Source organism: Bubalus kerabau, chromosome 11 (genome assembly GCF_029407905.1).
Source record: "Bubalus kerabau isolate K-KA32 ecotype Philippines breed swamp buffalo chromosome 11, PCC_UOA_SB_1v2, whole genome shotgun sequence".
In the NCBI taxonomy this organism is placed as follows: Eukaryota; Metazoa; Chordata; class Mammalia; order Artiodactyla; family Bovidae; genus Bubalus; species Bubalus kerabau.
The window spans coordinates 5,847,924-5,867,113 of record NC_073634.1 but is presented as its reverse complement, the minus strand read 5'-3'; the positions used below and the strand labels follow the sequence as shown (position 1 = coordinate 5,867,113).

Here is a 19,190-nt window from a genome sequence, read left to right as displayed (position 1 = left end):
CCCTCCTGCATGTGCCCCTCTAGAGCGGGGTCCAGAGGCCAGGCTCCAGTGTTTTCCCACAGTGGTGGGTCGGCTGGGAACCAGACCAGGGCCACAGCCTCTGGGGAGCCAACCATGGCTTCTGGCCAAAGGGAGAAGTCGGGGCTTGGGGGATAGAAGCAGTAGAAGGGGAGGGGCCTGGCTTCCCAGCACTCCGGGAAGGGAAAATGGGAGTGGGGGCCGTGGAGAGGAACATCCTAGAAGCAGCTTAAACTTGTGTGGACTGGCTGATGTGAGGATGGGGCTCCCACCACTTTAAGGGAAGAATGATTACTTGCAGCCTTTCCCTCCAGGAATGTTAGTCTTGAATGCTTCAGATAACCATGCAGTGTGGGACTTCCTCCACTGCCACAGGTAGGCACCAAGCCCCTTTGCTATAGGAAGGAGCCTGTCCAGGGCCAAGATATTTTTAAGAAAACCAGGACCTAGCCTGGCTTCTATAATTCACGCCCACACACAGGCAGTGGAAATGAAGAGTCCTCTGTACCCTTGACCGGTCTGAGGGGCCTGCTGGGGCTGGAACAAGCTGCTGCGGTGTCCTGCTGTAACAGAGGCCTGGCATCTGCTGATTTGAGCAGCTAGCTTCCTGCACGGTCAGTAACCCACAGCCGAAGGAAGCTGATTCAGTAAATGAGGTGCCTACTGCGGGGTGACGGTTCCAGTTTCTTTTCCCTGCCCCCCCCCCCCCAGCCGCTACCCCGGGCCTACTTAAAGGTGGTTTCAGGAGCCAATACAAGTTGTGACCATCTGCCTCCCATGGCGTTCCAAGAAGTGGGCAGCAGAAGGAAGTGGGCAGAAGAGGAAGGATGGGGTCTTAGCCTTTCAACTGGTCACCGTGCGGCCGTAAGGACCCATCAACCTGAGCCCGAGATGGTGGGGGATATAGGTGGGGAAGGGCCTTGGGGCCCGCCTGGTGACCCCTGACCCTGGGGATCCCGGTGGGACCAGGAGAACCTGGAGGGGGGCACATAAAAGGCCGGCTGCCCTCCCCAAGCGTCGGTCCTGCGTCTCAGCGGGCGCGCCCGGGCCTCCGCTTAGCCTAGGACGCCCTCTCGTGGCCGCTTCGGGCCGGCGCGGCACAGCGCCGCAGGTCCCGCCCTGCCATCGCGATTGGCTCCCGGGCCCAGACTCAGACGCTTGATTGGTCGGCCCCGTAGTTCGTGCGGACGCCGAATGGTCCGACCGGGCGGTACGCCGAGGCCGCGCCCAGGCTGGCCCGTGGCGGTGCCCGCGCCCGGCAGCCGGTGGGCGGGCGCTGAGAGCGACATGGCGGCCCCGCGGCCCTGCGCGGATGGCCACTGTTGCTCCCACCCCAGCGCGGCGCCCGGCGTGCAGCAGACGCTGGACGAGATGGACTTCGAGAGGGGTGAGGGGGCGCGCGGCTCTGCCGGCCCGGCGCCTTCCGGCGTCCGCAGGCCCCCGGGGCCAAGAAGGTGGCCGTGAACCGGGATCCCTGGAGGGAAGCAGCCGGGGTGGGGGTGGGAGCGGGTCTGGTCGGAGCGCGGGCCGGCTGTGGGCTCGCAGCTCCCGCGTAATGAGAGCCCACAGGGGACCTGGCGCGAGCTTGGCAATAGAAACGCCGGCTCGTCTGCAGCTCGGGAAACAGGCATTGGCTTCGGTAACTTTCCGCAGTGGTGCGGCGGGATCCGACTCCCGACCTGGTGCGACCCCGGGACATCCAGGCCCGCTCCGGGGTCTGAGAGGGACCGGGCGGCAGAGTCTGCTTCCAGGGTATTGCACCCACCCCGAGGGTATGGAGCTTCAGACCAGGGGGCTGCGCTGTTCCGGGCTGTTTGTCGGGCACTGCAGGTGTCGTCCTTACGTGTGCGTCAAGTGGGGTAACTCCTTTGCCCCAGACTGTCCATGGTGCCCGTAGCTGTGTGCGCAGAGCCTTGCTCTGTCTGGTTCCCCAGCACCCGCACGGCCTGCCACCTTTGCCCCCGACTCTGCTCAGGCCTTCCAGCCAGAGTCCCTGAGATGTGTGTAGGGTTCCGAGGACTCGGAGGATTCCACAAATTAGATGCCTGCTCACCACTTTGCCTGTGGTTTTCACTTTGGGCTGACACCTGACAGTGTTTGGTTGTGACTGTATATTCAAACATCTGAAATAGTACTTTATCCAACACTGGTGTGTTTGAAGTGGGGAAGAAGGGAAGTTGTGTCTGGCCGGTCTCCTGTCCTGGTTAGACAAGCCCCTGCTCTCTCTGGCTCCAGCACCCCTCAGTGCACAGCTCAGAGGAGGTGCTCAGTTCACATTTGTTGAGCAGACGAATTCCCATTTGGTAGATGAGAAGACTGAGGTCGAGAGGTAAGGGAAGTGCTAGAAGCCCCCAGTCCGTGAACATTATTCAGTGCTTGGGTTGTGCCTCTGCAGGAATCTGGTCAGCAGCCCTGAACGGAGACCTGGGCCGAGTGAAGTATTTAATCCAAAAGGCAGTGGACCCCAGCCAGCCTGACTCCGCAGGCTACACGGCTCTAGTGAGTTGGGGAGGAGCCTGAGCTCTGGGTTCCTGCTCTCTGGGCGGGGATGGTGTTTGCCTTCTCCCTTCTCCCACTCTTTCTTCTCTCCCAGCAGGGTTTCTGTTTAAGCATCTTATGAACCTGTTTTTTTTTTTTTTAATTAGCCGAGGTGCTTTTCACTGATTGTTTAACATCATTTTCATAACGGTAAAGAATCCACCTGCCAATGCAGGAGACGTGAGAGACCTATGTTCCATCCCTGGGTCGGGAAGATCCCTTGGAGAAGGGAATGGCAACCCACTCCAGTATTCTTGCCTGGAAAATCCCATGGATAGAGGAGCCTCTTGGGTTACAGTCCATAGGGTCGCAAAGAGTCAGACACAACTGAGCGACTAACACTTTCACTTTTCACTTTCATAATGATACTGTGAGATAGGATTGGTAATTATTGAGACTTCCCCAGCAATCCAGTGGTTAAGATTTCACCTTCCCACGCAGGAGCACGGGTTCTACCCCTGATTGGGGAACCAAGATCCCACATTCCTGGGAACTACTGAGCCCAAGTGCCGCAAGGAAAGATCCCGCATGCCGCGACTAAGACCTGACACACCCCAAAATAAATAAACATTTTTTAAAAGGAATGGTTATTATTCCCACTTTCCAGTGGCTGAATCTGAAGCTAGGCATGCAGTCTCGCCCTGGTCACCCAGCTGCCAGAGGGGGCTCCGGCCACCGCTGCAGCCCTCGCCCAGGGTTCTGCCTCCTGACCCCAGCTCTGTTCACCGCAGCACTACGCCAGCCGCAATGGGCACTACGCCGTGTGCCAGTTCCTGCTGGAGAGCGGGGCCAAGTGTGACGCCCAGACCCACGGGGGAGCCACTGCCCTGCACCGCGCCAGCTACTGCGGGCACACGGACATTGCCCGGCTCCTGCTCTCGCACGGCTCCAACCCCAGGCTGGTGGACGCCGACGGCATGACCAGTCTGCACAAGGTGCGTCGCCTCTCAGAAGTTTCACGGGCTGCAAGAACTTCTTGTCTCTTGTCATGATAAAGCCTAGAACATGGGAATTCTCTGGCTGTCCAGTGTTTAGGACGTGGCACTCTCACTGCTTGGGCCCAGGTTCCATCCCTGGTCAGAGAACTAAGACCTCACAGGCCACATGGTACAGCCAACAATAAAAAAGGCATAACATGTTCATGGCAGGAAACATGGAGATAACAGAAAAGCGTAAAGTAGAAAATCTGAATCATTTGTAATCTCAGTGCTTGCCTATCATCACTTGAGGATTAACATATAATTTTCCAGCCAGTTTCCTGTGCACGTAAATTAGTACAAAACATAAGGTGTCATTTTCTTCTCTTAGTGATGCATCCTCAATGCCTTTTTAACGTAGGTTTTGAAACTTGTACCTACCCTTGCCTGTCCTTCTAGTCCACTTTCCACACTGTGACCAGAGTGATCATTTAATTAGAAGTTTTCTGCCTAGAAACACGTACCCACAGTGAACAGCTTGAGGAGCACAGAATACCTGCTCTGGACACAAATTTCGCTCCCTGCCCCCCTTCCCAGCAGCTCCGTCTTCTGGGTCACTTTATTGACTGGGGGGATTTCTGAAGAAATTAACACCTGTGGCTGGCGATTTTTCTTTTGGCCAAAAATTAATTCTGTTATTTCACCAACACTTTGCAAGTTATTGGGCTTCCCAGGTAGGGCAGTGGTCAAGAATTCATCTGCCAAGGCAAGAGATGTGGGTTTGGTCCTGGATCGGGAAGATTCCCCTGGAGGAGAAAATGACAACCCACGCCAGTATTCTTGTCTGGGAAATCCCGTGGACGGAGGAGCCTGGCGGCCCACAGTCCATGGCATTGCACAGAGTCGGATGTGACTGAGCGCACGCGTTGTGGGTTATTACATTCAGCAGTTACCACCGGACACACCTGTAAAGGCTTCTAATTTTTGTGACACGTTGTCTTCAGTCCACTCTGCTGTAGATGCAAAGGAGCATTCTCTCTTTTTGTTGGTCTAATATTCGTATCGTCTGAATCAGAACTTTATTCTGGAGAACTAGCATCTTCTTAGACACTAGCATACGTGTCACTTGGAGGATTGGAAGAAGTATCTTCATAGAATTCACCAAAAAATTCTTCACTCAAAATTTCTCGATGCATCATTTTTGAAAATTTACATTTATAGTATATACAGCGTTGGGACAGGAACCTAATGGAGCAAAATGTAAATGACGCCGACGGTTATGTTATAGAATGAACCCTGATCAGCTTTAAACTCCAGCAGCGCACAGTGAGGTAACTGTATCGCTGTCTGAAAACGTATTGATATGTCTCTGGTCAGTCATGTGCTGCTGCTGCTGCTGCGAAGTCACGTCAGTCGTGTCCGACTCTGTGCGACCCCATAGACGGCAGCCCACCAGGCTCCCCTGTCCCTGGGATTTTCCAGGCAAGAACACTGGAGTGGGTTGCCATTTCCTTCTCCAATGCATGAAAGTGAAAAGTGAAAGTGAAGTCGCGCAGTCATGTCCGACTCTTCGCGACCCCATGGATTGCAGCCCACCAGGCTCCTCTGTCCATGGGACCCTCCAGGCAAGACTACTGGAGTGGGGTGCCATCGCCTTCTCCACAGTCATGTGTTAGGGCATCCCCTTTTGCCAATTTCTTGTTTATCTTTGAAAGGCAGTTGATGCGTCCGTAAAGCCTGTGTGTATAATCTGGTCCTCTCTCAGCCCACTTGATCTTCTCCCAGAGCCATGGTTTAAAGCACAGTTCGGACCACACCATGCCTTCGAGTCCTCTGGAGGCTTGCTTCTACCAAGTCCTTAAGCTGGTTACCAGGCCTTCGGGGTTGGCCCCTGCCTGTCTGTCGGCTTGTCCTGAGCTCCTTCCCGGCCCCTTGCCTGTTACGCTCAGGCCCCGCTAGTTGTCTTCAGTTTCTTTCTTTCTTTTTCTTTTAAGTAATTGTATTTATTTCGTTATTTTTGGCTGTGCTGTGTGGTCTCTTCTCTAGTTGCAGCAAGCAGGAGCTCCTCTTCATTGTAGTGAGCGGCTTCTCATCGCAGTGGCTTCTCTAGTTCTGGAAGACAGGCTGTAGAGATATAGGCTTCGGTGGTTGCCGCTCCCAGCTTCAGACCACAGGTCCAGTCATGGTCCATGGGCTTAGTTGCTCCTCGGCATCTGGGATCTTCCCAGATGAACCCGTGTCTCCTGTGTTGGCAGCAGATGGTTTACCACTGAGCCACCAGGGAAGCCCCCATCTCCCGTCTCTAGAACCCACTTCTGTATCCCTTGCAGGCCACAGGCAGCGGCTTCTGCTGTCCGGAGGCCTCTCCTCTCCCTTTGCCCTCTGGCTTGTGTCTGTTCTTCTTTCTGGACCATCACACGCTCAGAGAGCCTTCCTCTTCCTCGCGGAGGGCAGCTCCCCCACCCGGATGCCCAGAGCACCCTGCACCTGACTCCTGCCTCCTCCCTCTTGGAGCCCCCTCTCCATGATCTCTGCCTCTCTCACTGCGGCGGCTGGAGTTGGCCTTGTTTCCTCTTGCAGCCGGAGCACCAGGCTCAGATGCTGAGAGACCAGCTGGGGGCCCTTTTGTGTGGAGACCCTTGCCGGTTGGAGAGGCAGATTGCTCATTTCCCAGTGGTCTGAACCGGTGTTGCTCGAGTGTTTCACCACCACAGCGCCCGCGATGAGTGTTGACAGGCAGGACACTCCCGGGGACAGACCAGCTGCTTTTACCGACGGCTTGCAGCATTCTCGAGAAATTCAGAGAGCGAGTATGTGTGAGGAATCTGAATCACCCGGCCCTTCCTTCCAGCCTCCCTCCCTCCCTCCCTTCTGCAAACGTTGACACCTTGTGTTTTGTTTTGTTTGCTAAAAATTATTTGGAATTCGTCTCACAACTGCTCATAACTCACCTGCCTGAATTGAAGCAATAATATTCAGAACCCCAGGTCTGTCCTCATCAAGATATTTATGCCTAGTAAAGATTTAGATTCAAATTTGAGATGGTGTTGGGTACTAATATTTGCTATCCTTCAGGAGCCCTTGTCTGTTGGAAGAAGTGGGGAATAGAGTGATATAGCTATATTGAGAGCTCGAACTTTGGGGTCAGACAGACCTGACTTAGAATTCCCCGGGCAACTACGCTAGCTCTGTGACCTTGGACAAGTTACTCAATTTTTATAAGCCTCAGTTTCTTCATCTGTAAAATAGAAACAATAGTATTTCTTACCTCTGATGGTTATTGGAGACGTTGAATAAGATAATCTGTGTAAGTCACCTAACTCTGTTCTTTTTTGGAAGATGTGGGTTAGAATTAACATCCGAACTGTTTATCTCAGAGGGAAGAGGAGAAACCTGGGTAGTAGACCTATTTCTCTCTGCTCATCTGCAAGTTCCCCAGGACAAGGGCCATGTCTGACGTTCTCGTGCCCATGGTGCCCCCTCTAGACAATATGCATGTTTGTGTAGATGCTGCTCTTTATTTTTTTTAATTTTATCATTTTTGGCGTGTGCTGGGTCTTTGTTGCTGTGTGTGGGCTTTCTCTAGTTGTAGCGAGTGGAGGCTACTCTAGTGTGGTGCACAGGCTTCTCGTTGCAGAGAATGGCTCTAGGTATGTGGGCTCAGTGGTCCTGTGGCATGTGGGATCTTCCTGGACCAGGGATTAAGCCTGTGTCCCCTGCATTGGCAGGCAGATTCTCAACCACTGGACCACCGAGGTTGTGGTCCACTGTACTTGTTCTTTTTTTTTTCCCCTCTTTGGTCGCACCTGGTGGCATGTAGGATCTTGGTTCCTTGCCAGATCCCTGTGGCATGTGGAATTTTTCTGGACCAGGGATTGAACCTGCAACCCTCTGCAGTGTAAGTGCAGAGTCTTAACCACTGGATGGCCAGGGACGTCCTCTGTACTTGTCGTTAATGTGCAGGCTTCAGCAAAGAAGCATGGCCCCTGAGCAAAGGGTGCAGGAGGGAAAGCTCAAGCCAACTGCCCGAGCAGCACCAGGGCGCCCCACCGCCCTGCACATGCATCATTGGCTGGAGTCAAGGGAAATCTGTTCAGCCAGCCAGCAAGACCTGTTTTAGGACCTAAAGAGCCCCAGACGTAGAGCAAGAAAGAGCGGGGCACAGTGGGGTTCAGCTTTTGATCGGGCTCCTCTCCCCGCAGGCTGCTGAGAAGGGTCACATGGACATCTGCTCCCTCCTGCTGCAGCACAGCCCAGCCCTGAAGGCCGTGCGGGACCGGAAGTCCCGGCTCGCCTGCGACCTGCTGCCTGGCAACAGCGACCTGCAGGACCTGCTGGCCAGCTGAGTCGCCGCCTCCTGTCTCAGCCGTGCACTGAGGACTCGGACAGCTCTCCCAGCCCCCACCTGGACAGCACCCGAGCCGCAGGGTGAGAGCCTGAGGCCGAAGGACCGGCAGAGCCACGTTCTGACCCCTCGAAGCGAGGGAATTTAGCTTGCGGGGGCTGCCAAGGTTGCCGCCTGGACAGATGATCGTATTCTAAATTAGCTCATGTGGAAACATCTATCCATTTAGAAAAAATAAAGTTACAGCCTTACCTCATCCCCTGCACAAAAATAAATTTAGAGTTAAGACCCAAATCTGAAAATATCAAACTATGTAAGCATGAGAAGAAGCTATGGAATACGTGACACATGAAAAGCTGCTTTCTAGCCAGGTGACCTTGGTACAAGTCACGGTACCCATTGTGTCCCGTGTCCCCATCTCTCAGATAGGAGTGACTGGTGGGGTCCCTGTGGGGATGAGACAAGTGAAGATCTGAGGAGCACTGAGGGGGCGCTCAGAGCCTTGCAGACAGCATTTGAGCTCCCACCTCCCGAAAACCTGACCCACACCTGCATCTATACCATAATTCCATTCATGTTAACTGTCTGAGAGACTGCTGCTGCTAAGTCGCTTCAGTCGTGTCTGACTCTGTGCGACCCCATAGACGTCAGCCCACCAGGCCCCTCCGTCCCTGGGATTCTCCAGGCAAGAGCACTGGAGTGGATGCCATCGCCGTCTCCGTCTGAGACTACAAGGTGCTGTTGCTTTATGTTGCATTCATTGCTAATTGCCAGTGAGGTTGAATGCCTGTCTTCTGTGACCTTCTTGTTCAAACTTAAATTTTAAAATTTTTAAAAAATTTTTTCCTTGATTCATAGGAGTCATTTATGTATTTTGGATATTGATCCTTTGTTTTGTATGCATATATCCATATATATTTTTCATGCTGTCTCTTGTCTTAACTGTGTTTGTTGTTACCTGTTTATGAAAATGGGTACAGTGGATGGCAGTTTGGCAATATCTACTACAATTTAAGTGAGCAAGACCAATACTTCTAGTTTCTCTGTAGCTCCCTAGAGAAATATCCATGTATACAAAGTTATCGTGTGTGTGTGTGTGTGTGATCTTAGTTTCCTCGCCCGGGATGGAACCCGTGTACTCTGCATTGGAAGCAGAGTCTTAACCGCAAGTCCCCAAAGATGTTTATTTACAGATGCATTTACAAAGATGTGCACCAGAGCATGGGGTGAAGTGTTAAAAAAAGAAGAAAAAAAGTAGAGCTAAACCCAGTGCTCCCAACAGGGGGACAAGTAAGACTCCGGCCTTGGAGCCACATGGGCAGAGTTGAGGTTCCCGGCCATGAGTGCAGCCTGTGCTGATGTGGAGAGAGTGCTGAGTCGTGACCACACTAGGGTAGGTAGAGCCACATAGGAACACAGACACGCTCACACACACTCAGGAGGAGTGTCAGGAGGAGGTGTGTGAAATTGCACCCACTGTTTCCCCAGGTGGGGGTCCTGAGCGTGATTTGCTATGTGTGGACTTATTTATAAGAGGTAATTTTTTTCTTCGATAAAGTAATACCAACAATAAATTAATACTAGTTAGCTCCATGTGAGTACCAACAGTCTTCTACTGAGCATTTCAGATGCAGCATCGATACCCTTGCCCTGGGATGTTGGAGGAGAGGAGTCGTGGTGTCGGTGGCGGGCAGTGGAGTCCAAATTCAAATCCTGCTTATTTTTGTCGGTTTCACCTCACTCTCCTCCAGGTAACTCTTCCCTTCCTCAGGACCACAGGCCAAAAGTCATCTTTGAGAAAAACACCCTGGGCACAGAAGAGTTGCTCTAAAAAGCCCTGGGCTCCCCAGGTCTGGGAGCTCAGAGCCAACTGCAGTTGGGCCCTCGGCGGCCCTGGACCCACGGCTCTCCCTCCCCCGCCGCCCATCCTGCTCATCTCTGCTCATATGGCTTCGAGGCCGAGTCTCACTCACCAGCTATCAGGTTTCCTTTCAAAGGTCAAGGCAGAAATTCAAGGCACAACTGGGTGGAAGGCATGCTTGGTGTCTTAGGGAGAATCAGGAAGGTTGACCGGTAGAGGCAGACGAATCGCTTTGCAGCTGGGTTAATGGTTAACGTTTGTTCTTGGACCTGGAGCGCATCTGAACCTCACCTTGCTGGGGAAGGATGTGCCCCAGGCCCGGCAGGGCATCTGGCTGGGGACCTGCCTGTGAGCCATGGAAGTCTCTTCCAGAGGCGTGAGGTGCCAATGACAGACTGGGCTCCTGATGGTGGCCTAGCTTAGTACGTTGACCTTGACCATTGGAGTGGTGAGGGGGCAGGGGGTTGCCTGGGGAAGGAAACCAGTGGGAGCAGCCAGGTTTCAGGCTGGAAACTGGCCGAGAGGTGGGAAGTCACTTGGTTTCTTCCTGTAGGAGCCAGGGAGCTTCCTGAGGCAGAAATCAGCCTCTTCGGCCTCTCCCGTGGAGGTCCACTTCAGGATTCTGGCCTCCTATTGCCAGGGTAGTCGTGCCATCTCCCGGGGTCTCCCTCCACAGCAACACGGAGGCTCACACTTCTTTTTCTCCATGGTGTCTACACTTAGGAGCATGTATGTGTGCTAAGTCGCTTCAGTTGTGTCCGACTCTGCAACTCTATGGGCCGTAGCCCGCCAGGTTCCTCTGTCCTTGGGATTCTCCAGGTCAAGAAAACAGGAGTAGGTTGCCATGCCCTCCTCCAAGGGATCTTCCTGACCCAGGGTTCAAACCAGCATCTTCTGCATTGGCAGGCAGATTCTTTACCACTAGCGCTGCCTGAGAAGCCCACACTTGGGAGAATGGGAGATATTTCCCCTTGAACCTGGGCTGGTGGCCCCGCGTCCAGGATGTGTGTTGATTGGTTGAAGCACCTCTGAGTAGGTGCAGGATGGGGGTGTCCGAGGATGCAGCTGACTCAGCTCAGAACAGCTCTTTCTCCTGCCTGCACAGGCTAAGTGCCCGAGGCAGTATTTTGGTGAGGGTTACAGAGCCACAGAGTTATCTGGCCTGGGCCCAGGCCTCTGCCTTGCCCTCCCCCCGCCCCCCGCTGGCTGTACTATAAAAGGGTTGAGCTGCTCGGCTCTTCTCACTGAGGGCCTGAAGAGTGGGGGGACCATGAACTTCAGCATCCAGCAGTTGGTGAGGACTTGGGGCCAGGCGGCAGGGGCCGGGCAGTGGTTTGGGCACCCTGGGACTGTCTCAGCAGAACAAGGGGGTTGGGCAGCTGCTTCGTGCAGCCTATGGAGGTTTGAGGAGTAGAAACATGCAGTTCCGTTCTGGTCGGTCTGCCCAGGTCTCACGTGAGGGGCTAGGGAGCGAAAGAGGGAGGAGACGGGAAGGGGCCAGGCAACGGTCGGCAAGAAATTCCTTGAGTTCAGTGGGTTCTGCCCTTGACTTTGATGGCAGAAGAGGAGTGGGAAGTGGCACGTTAGCCTGGGAGACACGAGTGTGGCCCAGGTGCTGGCTGAGCTCAGTTGTGTTGCTGGTCGTTGCTGGGGAAATGGTCTGGAAGGTCTGACTGCCTTGCCTGGGGAAGGGATGAAGGTGCTCGCGTTCCCTGGGCAGAGAGAGAAGCAGGGACATCGGTGGCACTTCAGGCTGTCTGTTGCGGGAGGCCGGGCATGGAGGCTGGGCATGGAGGCTGGGCATGGAGGCCGGGCATGGAGCCGGGCATGGAGGCCGCAGGTGTCACTTTGCCCCCCGGCCCCACTGCCAGCCAGTTCAGCCTGTGCTGGGAGACGGGTTGCAAGGCCCAGGAACTGTCTGACTGCCTGAGTTCACTTTAGAAGGGAATGGAATAGTTCCATGTGGCTGGAAGCCATACACTCTGCCATCCTATCGTCCCAGCCTCTTCTCTCCCCTCAGCTTGCTTCTGCCTGGGTGCCGCCAGCTTCTGAATCCTGGGGGCAGGGGCCAGGAGAGGGAGAAAAGAATGGTTCGCTGTACAATGGGCACTGCCCTAAGCACAGCCCCAGTAACTCATTTCATCTTCGGCACCGAGAGGAAAGAGCTTGCTTCCCAAAGACCCAATGAATGCGGGGATTTCGCATTTTACCCAGGAGGCATCTCCGCGGTCCCCCTACCCCCTGCCCCCACCTGGGGTCAGGTGGCAGAGTGGCGTGATCTAGTAGGAATGTTAAGGACAGCCACCCACGAGGGAGGCCTGAGCTCACCTGGATGTGGCCCAGCAGTATAAATAGATGCGGTGTCAGGCGCCTGCTGCTGGGTTCTGCTGACAGGACAGAGTGGGCAGCAGCCAGCCCTCCTAGGTCTCAGACGATGCTGTAGGTGGTGAGAGCCAACAAGGAGCGGGTGGACCACCACGGCACTCCGCACAGGTCCAGATAGGCTCACTGATCTTGTGTGTCAGCTCCTGGCAGGACCCCCAGTCCAGCACAATTGTGTTTGCTAAGTTTTGTCACTTAGTCGTGTCTGACTTTGCGATCCCATGGGCTGCAGCCCACCAGGCTCCCCTGTGCATGGAATTCCTCAGGCAAGAAGACTGGAGTGGGTAGCCATTGCCTTAGGGCTCCTCCTTATTTTCCTGAGTCTTTGTCCTCATCTGTTCCTACAGGTAAGTGGAGAGAGAGTTGAAAGGACGAAATTGGAATGTGGACATGGAGTTCCTGATCCTGGAGGGGGCCTTCGCAGCTGGAGGCTGGGGCCCCACGAGGCCAAGGCCCGGGAGAGGCAGAAACTGGACGAGGAGAAGAGGAGGAGAGTGAGTGGCCAGAGGTGGCGGCCCGAGGGGCTGGGTGCGGGCAAGCTGAGCGGCGGGGCTCAGGAGCTGATGGCCTGGGTGGGCACTCTTGCTGCCTAAAGATGAGGGTGAGACCAACCAAGAGATGCCCCAGGGCTCCAGCTGCTGACAGCTGGCATGGTCCTGTTTCTGCCACAGCTTGAAAGATTTAACAGTTCCAGAACTAACTTGGAGAACCTGGCTGATTTGGAAAAGTTGGTTCAAAGACGGAAAGAAAAGCGACTGAAACGCAGGATCCCCCCCAAGGCACCCCAGCCTGAGGTCAAGGTGAGCAAGGGTGCCACACCCGGGCTGGAGTTCATGAGCGGGAGCCTCCTGTCCCCATGAGAGGCCTGGGGAGGAGCTGCCCAGCCCCCACCTGGAGACCCCTTTGCCCCCGCTGTCAGTCTGCCTCGGCTGCTGGCAGAACAAAGTACCACAAGCTGGGGGCTTAGACAGCAGCTGTGTATGTATGGTCTGCTCAGAGGCTGGCAGTCCGAGATCAAGGGTTCATCTCTGATCAGGGCTGGTTCATCCCGAGGCTCTGGGGGGTGGATCTGTCCATGCCTCTCCCCAGCGTAGGGGTTGGTGGTAATCTGCTGTCATTTCCTTGGCTTGTGGATGCGTTGCTCCGGTCTCTGCTCTGAGCTCACACAGTCCACAAGGCCTTCCACGTGTGCATGCCTGTATCCCAATGTCCCCTTTCAGTAAGGACTTGTCATACTGGAACAGGGCCCACCTACTCCAGGATGACCTCATCTTGAACAGTTACAGCCACGGTGACCCCATTTCCAAGGTCACGCTCAGGCGCTGGGGTTAGGACCTTAACATACGAGCTTGGAGGGGACACCGCTCAGTCCATAACCCCACCCCATACCTGTTCAGTCAGTCTTCTGAGGGCAGGATTGTGTTTTTAAAGTTTGTATTTATTTATGTAATTGGCTGTGTGGGGTCTTAATTGCCTCATTCTGGATCTTTGGTTGCAGCACATGAACTCTCTAGTTGTGGCTTTCGGAGTTGGAAGCGCACAAGCTCTGTAGTTTTGATGTGTGGGTTTAGCTGCTCCGTGGCATATGGGATCTCGGTTCCCTCATCAGGGATGGAACCCTTGTCCCCTGCATTGCAAGGGAGATTCTCAACCATTGGACCACCAGAGAAGTCCCTGGGGGCAGGTTTTTTTAATCTGTTGTTTGTATAAGCTGATAGTGCGCTGGTCCTCAGCCGGCTCTCTGGTTAGACTGGTGAGGCCGTGCATCCCAACAGCCTCTCCAGTGAGTGGGCCTTGTCCTTGAACTTAACTGGCTTTCCTGGTGGCTCAGATGGTAAAGAATCTGCCTGCAATGCAGGAGACCAGGGTTCGATCCCTGGGTCAGGAAGATCCCTTGGAGTAGGAAATGACAACCCACTCCAGTATTCTTGCCTGGAGAAAACCCAAGGACAGAGGAGCCTGATGGCTGTAGTCCATGGGGTCACAATGAGTCAGACATAATTGAGCGACTAACACTTTGAATTTACTCAGCCGCAGCCACAGGCCCAGCTGGAACCCGTGGGCCTGGAGGTGTTCCTGAAGGCAGCTGCCGAGAACCAGGAGGCCCTGATTGACAAGTACCTGGCAGACGGAGGGGACCCCAATGCCCATGACAAGGTAGCAAGGGTGGTGCAGGCATGGTGAATGCCTCGGAAACCACAGGGCTTTTGCTCCATGGGGCACAAGTCCCGTGGTGCCTCCTGAGTGGGGAGGGAGTGGGACCGCCAAGGGTGGCCAAGCTTCCTGCACCTGACCTCCCGCGCTCTCCCCAGCTGCACCGCACGGCCTTGCACTGGGCCTGTCTGAAGGGTCACTGTGAGCTTGTGAACAAGCTGCTGGAGGCAGGTGCGGCCGTGGACACTCGGGACTTGGTGAGACTCAGGGAAGGGCCACCCCCACGGCGAGCCTCCCACTGGCTTCCCCCAAACATCAGGGTGAGTTGGGTGCTTCTGTTTGCAGCTGGACAGGACCCCAGTGTTCTGGGCCTGCCGCAGAGGGCACCTGGACATCCTCAAACAGCTGCTTAACCGGGGCGCCCAGGTCAACGCCCGAGACAAGGTGAGGGCACAGGCCGGGGGAAGCCCGATGCTCTCTGGGGGTCGGGACGCAGCCGTGCCGGCCTGTGGTGTCACTGACGCCCCTCGCTGCTCCCTCAGATCTGGAGCACACCCCTGCACGTGGCCGTGCGCACGGGGCACTGTGCCTGCCTGGAGCACCTCATCGCCTGCGGGGCCCGCATCGACGCGCAGGACAAGGTCAGCGTCTGGGCACCAGAGGTTGGGGATGCTCACCCCCGGGGCTGGGGACTGAGGGAGCTCTAGCTCAGCCACGCGTGGCACCTGCTGACCTGCCTGCCCCTCCCGGCGAGCAGGCTGAGGAGGATGACACCCCGTCTCTCTCGACAGGAAGGTGACACGGCTCTGCACGAGGCAGTACGACATGGGCGCTACAGAGCCATGAAGCTGCTGCTGCTCTACGGAGCTGGGCTGGGCGTGCGCAACGCGGTGAGTGCGGGCGGGCAGCTGGGCGGGGTGGGCAGCTCAGGGACGAGAGTGGGCACTGAGCCAGCGCCCTCCTTCCAGGCTTCGGTGACCCCAGTGCAGCTGGCCCGGGACTGGCAGAGGGGCGTTCAGGAAGCACTGCAGGCCCATGTCAGGCATACCCGGACCCGGTGCTGACGACCTGCAGGGCCGCTCACAGCCTCATTCCAGCCCCATCACCCCCCCACCCTCCCCATGGTCCTTCCTTGGTACACCCCCCACCCCGGCCTGACCCCTCATCTCCAGGCAGCCCTGTCAGACAGGGCCACTCCGAGAGGGGGACAGGTAGGAAAGCCTTCCTGCCTCCAGTCTGGGGCTGAGCCGTGCCCAGCAGGGCGCGAGCTGGGGGCCGAAGCAGAGGACCTGGGTATGCGGGGCAGGAAACTGGGTCCAGTCGAGGGGCAGCAGGGGGCTGGCGCCAGGATGGAACGGGAAGGGAGCAAGCCCCAGGCTTCCAGGGCCAGTGCAGGATATAGCTCCTCAGTGTCCACCGGGCCTGCGGCCAGGAGATGACCTGGCTCAGCCCTCCACGAGGGCCCACCTGCCATCAGAGGGTGACATGTCGCGTGGCCAGCGCCATCGGGCCACACAGGTGCCCTTGGGCACAGGTTTCTCCAGGGGCCTCAGTTCCTATCAGCAGCAACCCTGATAGCGTCCAGAGTGGCTCCAGATGCTTCAGCCTTGAGGCTCTGAGCTGGGTCTGCTGTCTGGAGGGGGCTGCTCAGCGGGTCTGAGCCCCCCAGTACAGAAGGCCAGCCCCAGCCCGGTTGCCTCAGCAGCCCCAGGGCTGACGAGCTGGAGCTAATGTTTACCCCAGGGAAACCTTGTGCTCTCGCGAACTCGTCCGCCAGCTGGCAGCTCCTTGCAGAGGAAGCGCCTGGGTGCTGGGGGTTGCTTGTGGCCCACTCAGCTTCTGGGGTGGTGGCCCGTAACCCTGCTCTGCCCTGGGCGCGGACGCCCCCTGGCCCGAGCACGGCACCGAGGCCTGGCCTGAGCGCGGCACCATGGCCTGGCCCCTGTGGCCATGCCGCTTCGCCCTCCTTCAGGGCAGGACGTGGAGGGCTCTGAGCTCACCTGCTCCTTCCCCTTCTCCCCTGACGAGGTGGCCGTGAGCGCACAGCCTCTGCACACTCCCCAAAGCTTCCTCTCACGATCCTTCCCTGCACACTCCCCAAAGCTTCCTCTCACCATCCTTCCCGGGTCACGGCGGGGCTGGGTCCTTTAATGCCAGAAACCAGATAGCAAACCTTTGAGAACAACTTTGCCCCAAATGGAGAATCACAGGTAAAGTGATGGGCTCCCGGACGGAGGTCAGCCTCCCTCACGTAAAGAACCTGGGCTGATAGCCACTCTGCAGCAGTTATTTTGCGTCTCAATGGCCACCTTCTCAGGCCAAGGACAAGGCAATTTCTACTCGGTGAAAAAGCTGGCGAGAGCTCCGAAGGACGGCCGCACACCTTCCCCTCACACGGGCAGCTCCTGCCCTACTGACAGAGCCCCCCGTTCACCCAGACATGGGGGCCACAGGCGAACAGGTGGTCAAGTCCACGGAGAAGACAACTTCCCATCTAGAAAATGGGGACACTTAGGTGACAGAAATACCTTTTTATACACATCACTATTTTTTGCTCATTAAAACTGGTTGATTATCCATCATGGCCTGGTTGTCTGTTCTGGGCCAGAAGGGCCAGTTCCACTGGCTCTGGGCTTCGTCTTCCTCAGCAGCAAACCCCAGACCTGATCACCGTGCTGGCCTGAGAGCAAGACCGGCCCCTGAAAGCAGAGCAGGCAGGCAGGGCAGTGCTTCTCAGCTAGGCTGCCTGTTAGAATGAGGAGGGAAGATTTCAAAAATCCTCATGCTGGGTTTCCCTGGTGGCTCAGGAGTTAAGAATCCACCTGCCAACACAGGCAACAAGGGTTCAATCCCTGGTCCAGGAGGATCCCACATGCAGAGCAACTAAGCCTGTGACCACAACTATTGAGCCTGTGCTCTAGAGCCTGGGAGCCACAACTACTGAAGCCCACACGCCTAGAGCCTGCGCTCAGCACCACGAGAAGCCACAGCAGAGGATGGCGCCACTCACAGCTGGAGGAAAACAAGCGCAGCACGAAGGTTCAGCACAGTCAAAAAATTAATTTGAAAAAATCCTGATGTTCAGGGAATTTTGAAAATCCCCTGGTGGTCCAGTGCTTCCACTGCAGGGGGGCAGGGCTTCAGTCGCTAGTCAGGGAACTAAGATCCGGCATGCCATATGGCCAAAAGGTTAAAACATCACAAAACCTTGATGTCCAGCCTGAGTAAATCAGAACCCCAAGGTGGGCCCAGGAATAAGCACTTTTATACAGTTGACATGCCTGTCTATGAAGGTGATCCTAAGGAATCTTCTTTTCAAAAAAAATGAAAACAGCACCTAGAATACTCTCAGGATACAAAAACCTTTTTCTATATACTAGTGATGATTCTGAACACTAAAACACACAGCAGTACTTATGATTTGCTAAAAAGGAAACCCACTTAGGTGTGAATCTTACAAAACGTGTAAGGGCCTGTAGGCTGAAAACTACACAGTGCTGATGAATGAAATCAAATTTAAATAGATGGAGACATATGCACGGATTGAAAGTTATAATAAAGATGTCAGTGCCACCTGAATTGATACACAGGTTTAACCAGTTCCTGATAAAATCCCAGCAGAGGTTTTTTTTTTTTTTTTTTTTTTGTAGATTAGACAAGTTATTTGAAAATTTAAAACATATAACTCTGGAGAAGAACAAAATGGGAGAAACCAGTCTACTGATTTCAGGGAACTACTAAACAGCTCCTAGATGGTGCTAGTGGTAAAGAACCTGCCTGCCAATGCAGGAGACAGTTAAGAAATGTGGGCTTGATCCCTGTGTCAGGAAGATCCCCTGGTGGAAGGCATAGCAACCCACTCCAGTGTTCTTGCCTGGAGAATCCCATGGACAGAGGAGCCTGGTGGGCTACAGTCCATGAGGTCGCAGAGTGGGGACACGACTGAAGTCACTCAGCAGCACTCAGTAATCAAGACAGGGTGGTACCAATGGAGAGAGACACATCAGTCAGTGGAGCAGAAGAGATGACCCAGAAATAGATAAATATGCCAAAAGATCCAAAAGTTATTCACTGGAGGAAAGATATGCTTTACAACAAATGGTACTTAAGGTAATGGACATCTATAGGCAAAAAAAGAAAAAACACCCTTTACTCAAAATGGATCACAAAGGGCTTCCCTGGCGGCTCAGTGGTGAAGAACCCAGCTGCCAATGTACAAGACACGGGCTCGATCCCTGGTCTGGGAGGACCCCACAGACCATCAGCAGTTAAGCCCATGAGCCACAACTGTTGAGCCTGAGCTCCACAACAAGAGCAGCCACCGCAACAAGCCTGCAGACTGCCGCGAAGAGCAGCCCCGTTCTCGGCGACCAGAGAAAAGCCCGAGCAGCAGAGACCAAGCACAGCCAAAAACAAATGATTAAGAAAGAAAATCACAAACTTAAATGCAATGAAAAACTATAAACGCTTTATAAAAACAATCTTCACGATCAAGTCTAAATTTAAAAAAAAAAAGAAGAAAAAAAACTAGGTAAAGATTTCTTAGGTGGTTTAGGCGCTAAATCATGTCTGACTCTTGCGACCCCATGGACTGTAGCCCGCCAGGCTCCTCTGTCAATGGGATTCTCCAGGCAAGAACACTGGAGTGGGCTGCCATTTCATGATCCATAAAAAATGAGTAAAGTGGAATTCACCAAAATTTATTTCTGCTCTATAAAAAATCCTGTTAAGATAAAAAAAAATAAGCTACAGACTGGGAGAAAATATTTGCAAACCAAAAACCCAATCAAGCCTAGTAATTCTCAAAACTCAGCAGTAAAAGAACCAAACAATCTAACTGGAAAATGGACGAAAGACATAAACAGACTTTTCACAAAGTGAAATAAGCACATGAAAAAATACACGTTATGGAAATGCAAATAAAATCCACAATGAGACAGCACTACACACTTACCAGAAAGGCTAAAATACCTGA

General features: G+C 54.5%; 2 protein-coding genes across 2 annotated transcripts; both read left to right on the top strand.

Annotated features, from left to right (window-relative positions):
- The first annotated feature begins 1,243 nt into the window (after positions 1–1,243).
- ANKRD39 (ankyrin repeat domain 39) lies at positions 1,244–8,749 on the top strand. The gene is made up of 4 exons (XM_055539370.1): positions 1,244–1,405; positions 2,414–2,517; positions 3,288–3,491; positions 7,676–8,749. The coding sequence occupies exons 1-4, from the start codon at positions 1,306–1,308 to the stop codon at positions 7,817–7,819; spliced, it is 552 nt and encodes a 183-aa protein (XP_055395345.1). The 5' UTR covers positions 1,244–1,305; the 3' UTR covers positions 7,820–8,749.
- A 2,120-nt stretch (positions 8,750–10,869) lies between these two features.
- On the top strand, positions 10,870–16,792 carry ANKRD23 (ankyrin repeat domain 23). Its single transcript, XM_055539369.1, has 9 exons — positions 10,870–10,973; positions 12,409–12,555; positions 12,733–12,861; positions 14,093–14,218; positions 14,374–14,472; positions 14,561–14,659; positions 14,758–14,856; positions 15,007–15,105; positions 15,184–16,792. The coding sequence occupies exons 1-9, from the start codon at positions 10,950–10,952 to the stop codon at positions 15,277–15,279; spliced, it is 918 nt and encodes a 305-aa protein (XP_055395344.1). The 5' UTR covers positions 10,870–10,949; the 3' UTR covers positions 15,280–16,792.
- The last annotated feature ends 2,398 nt before the right edge of the window (positions 16,793–19,190 follow it).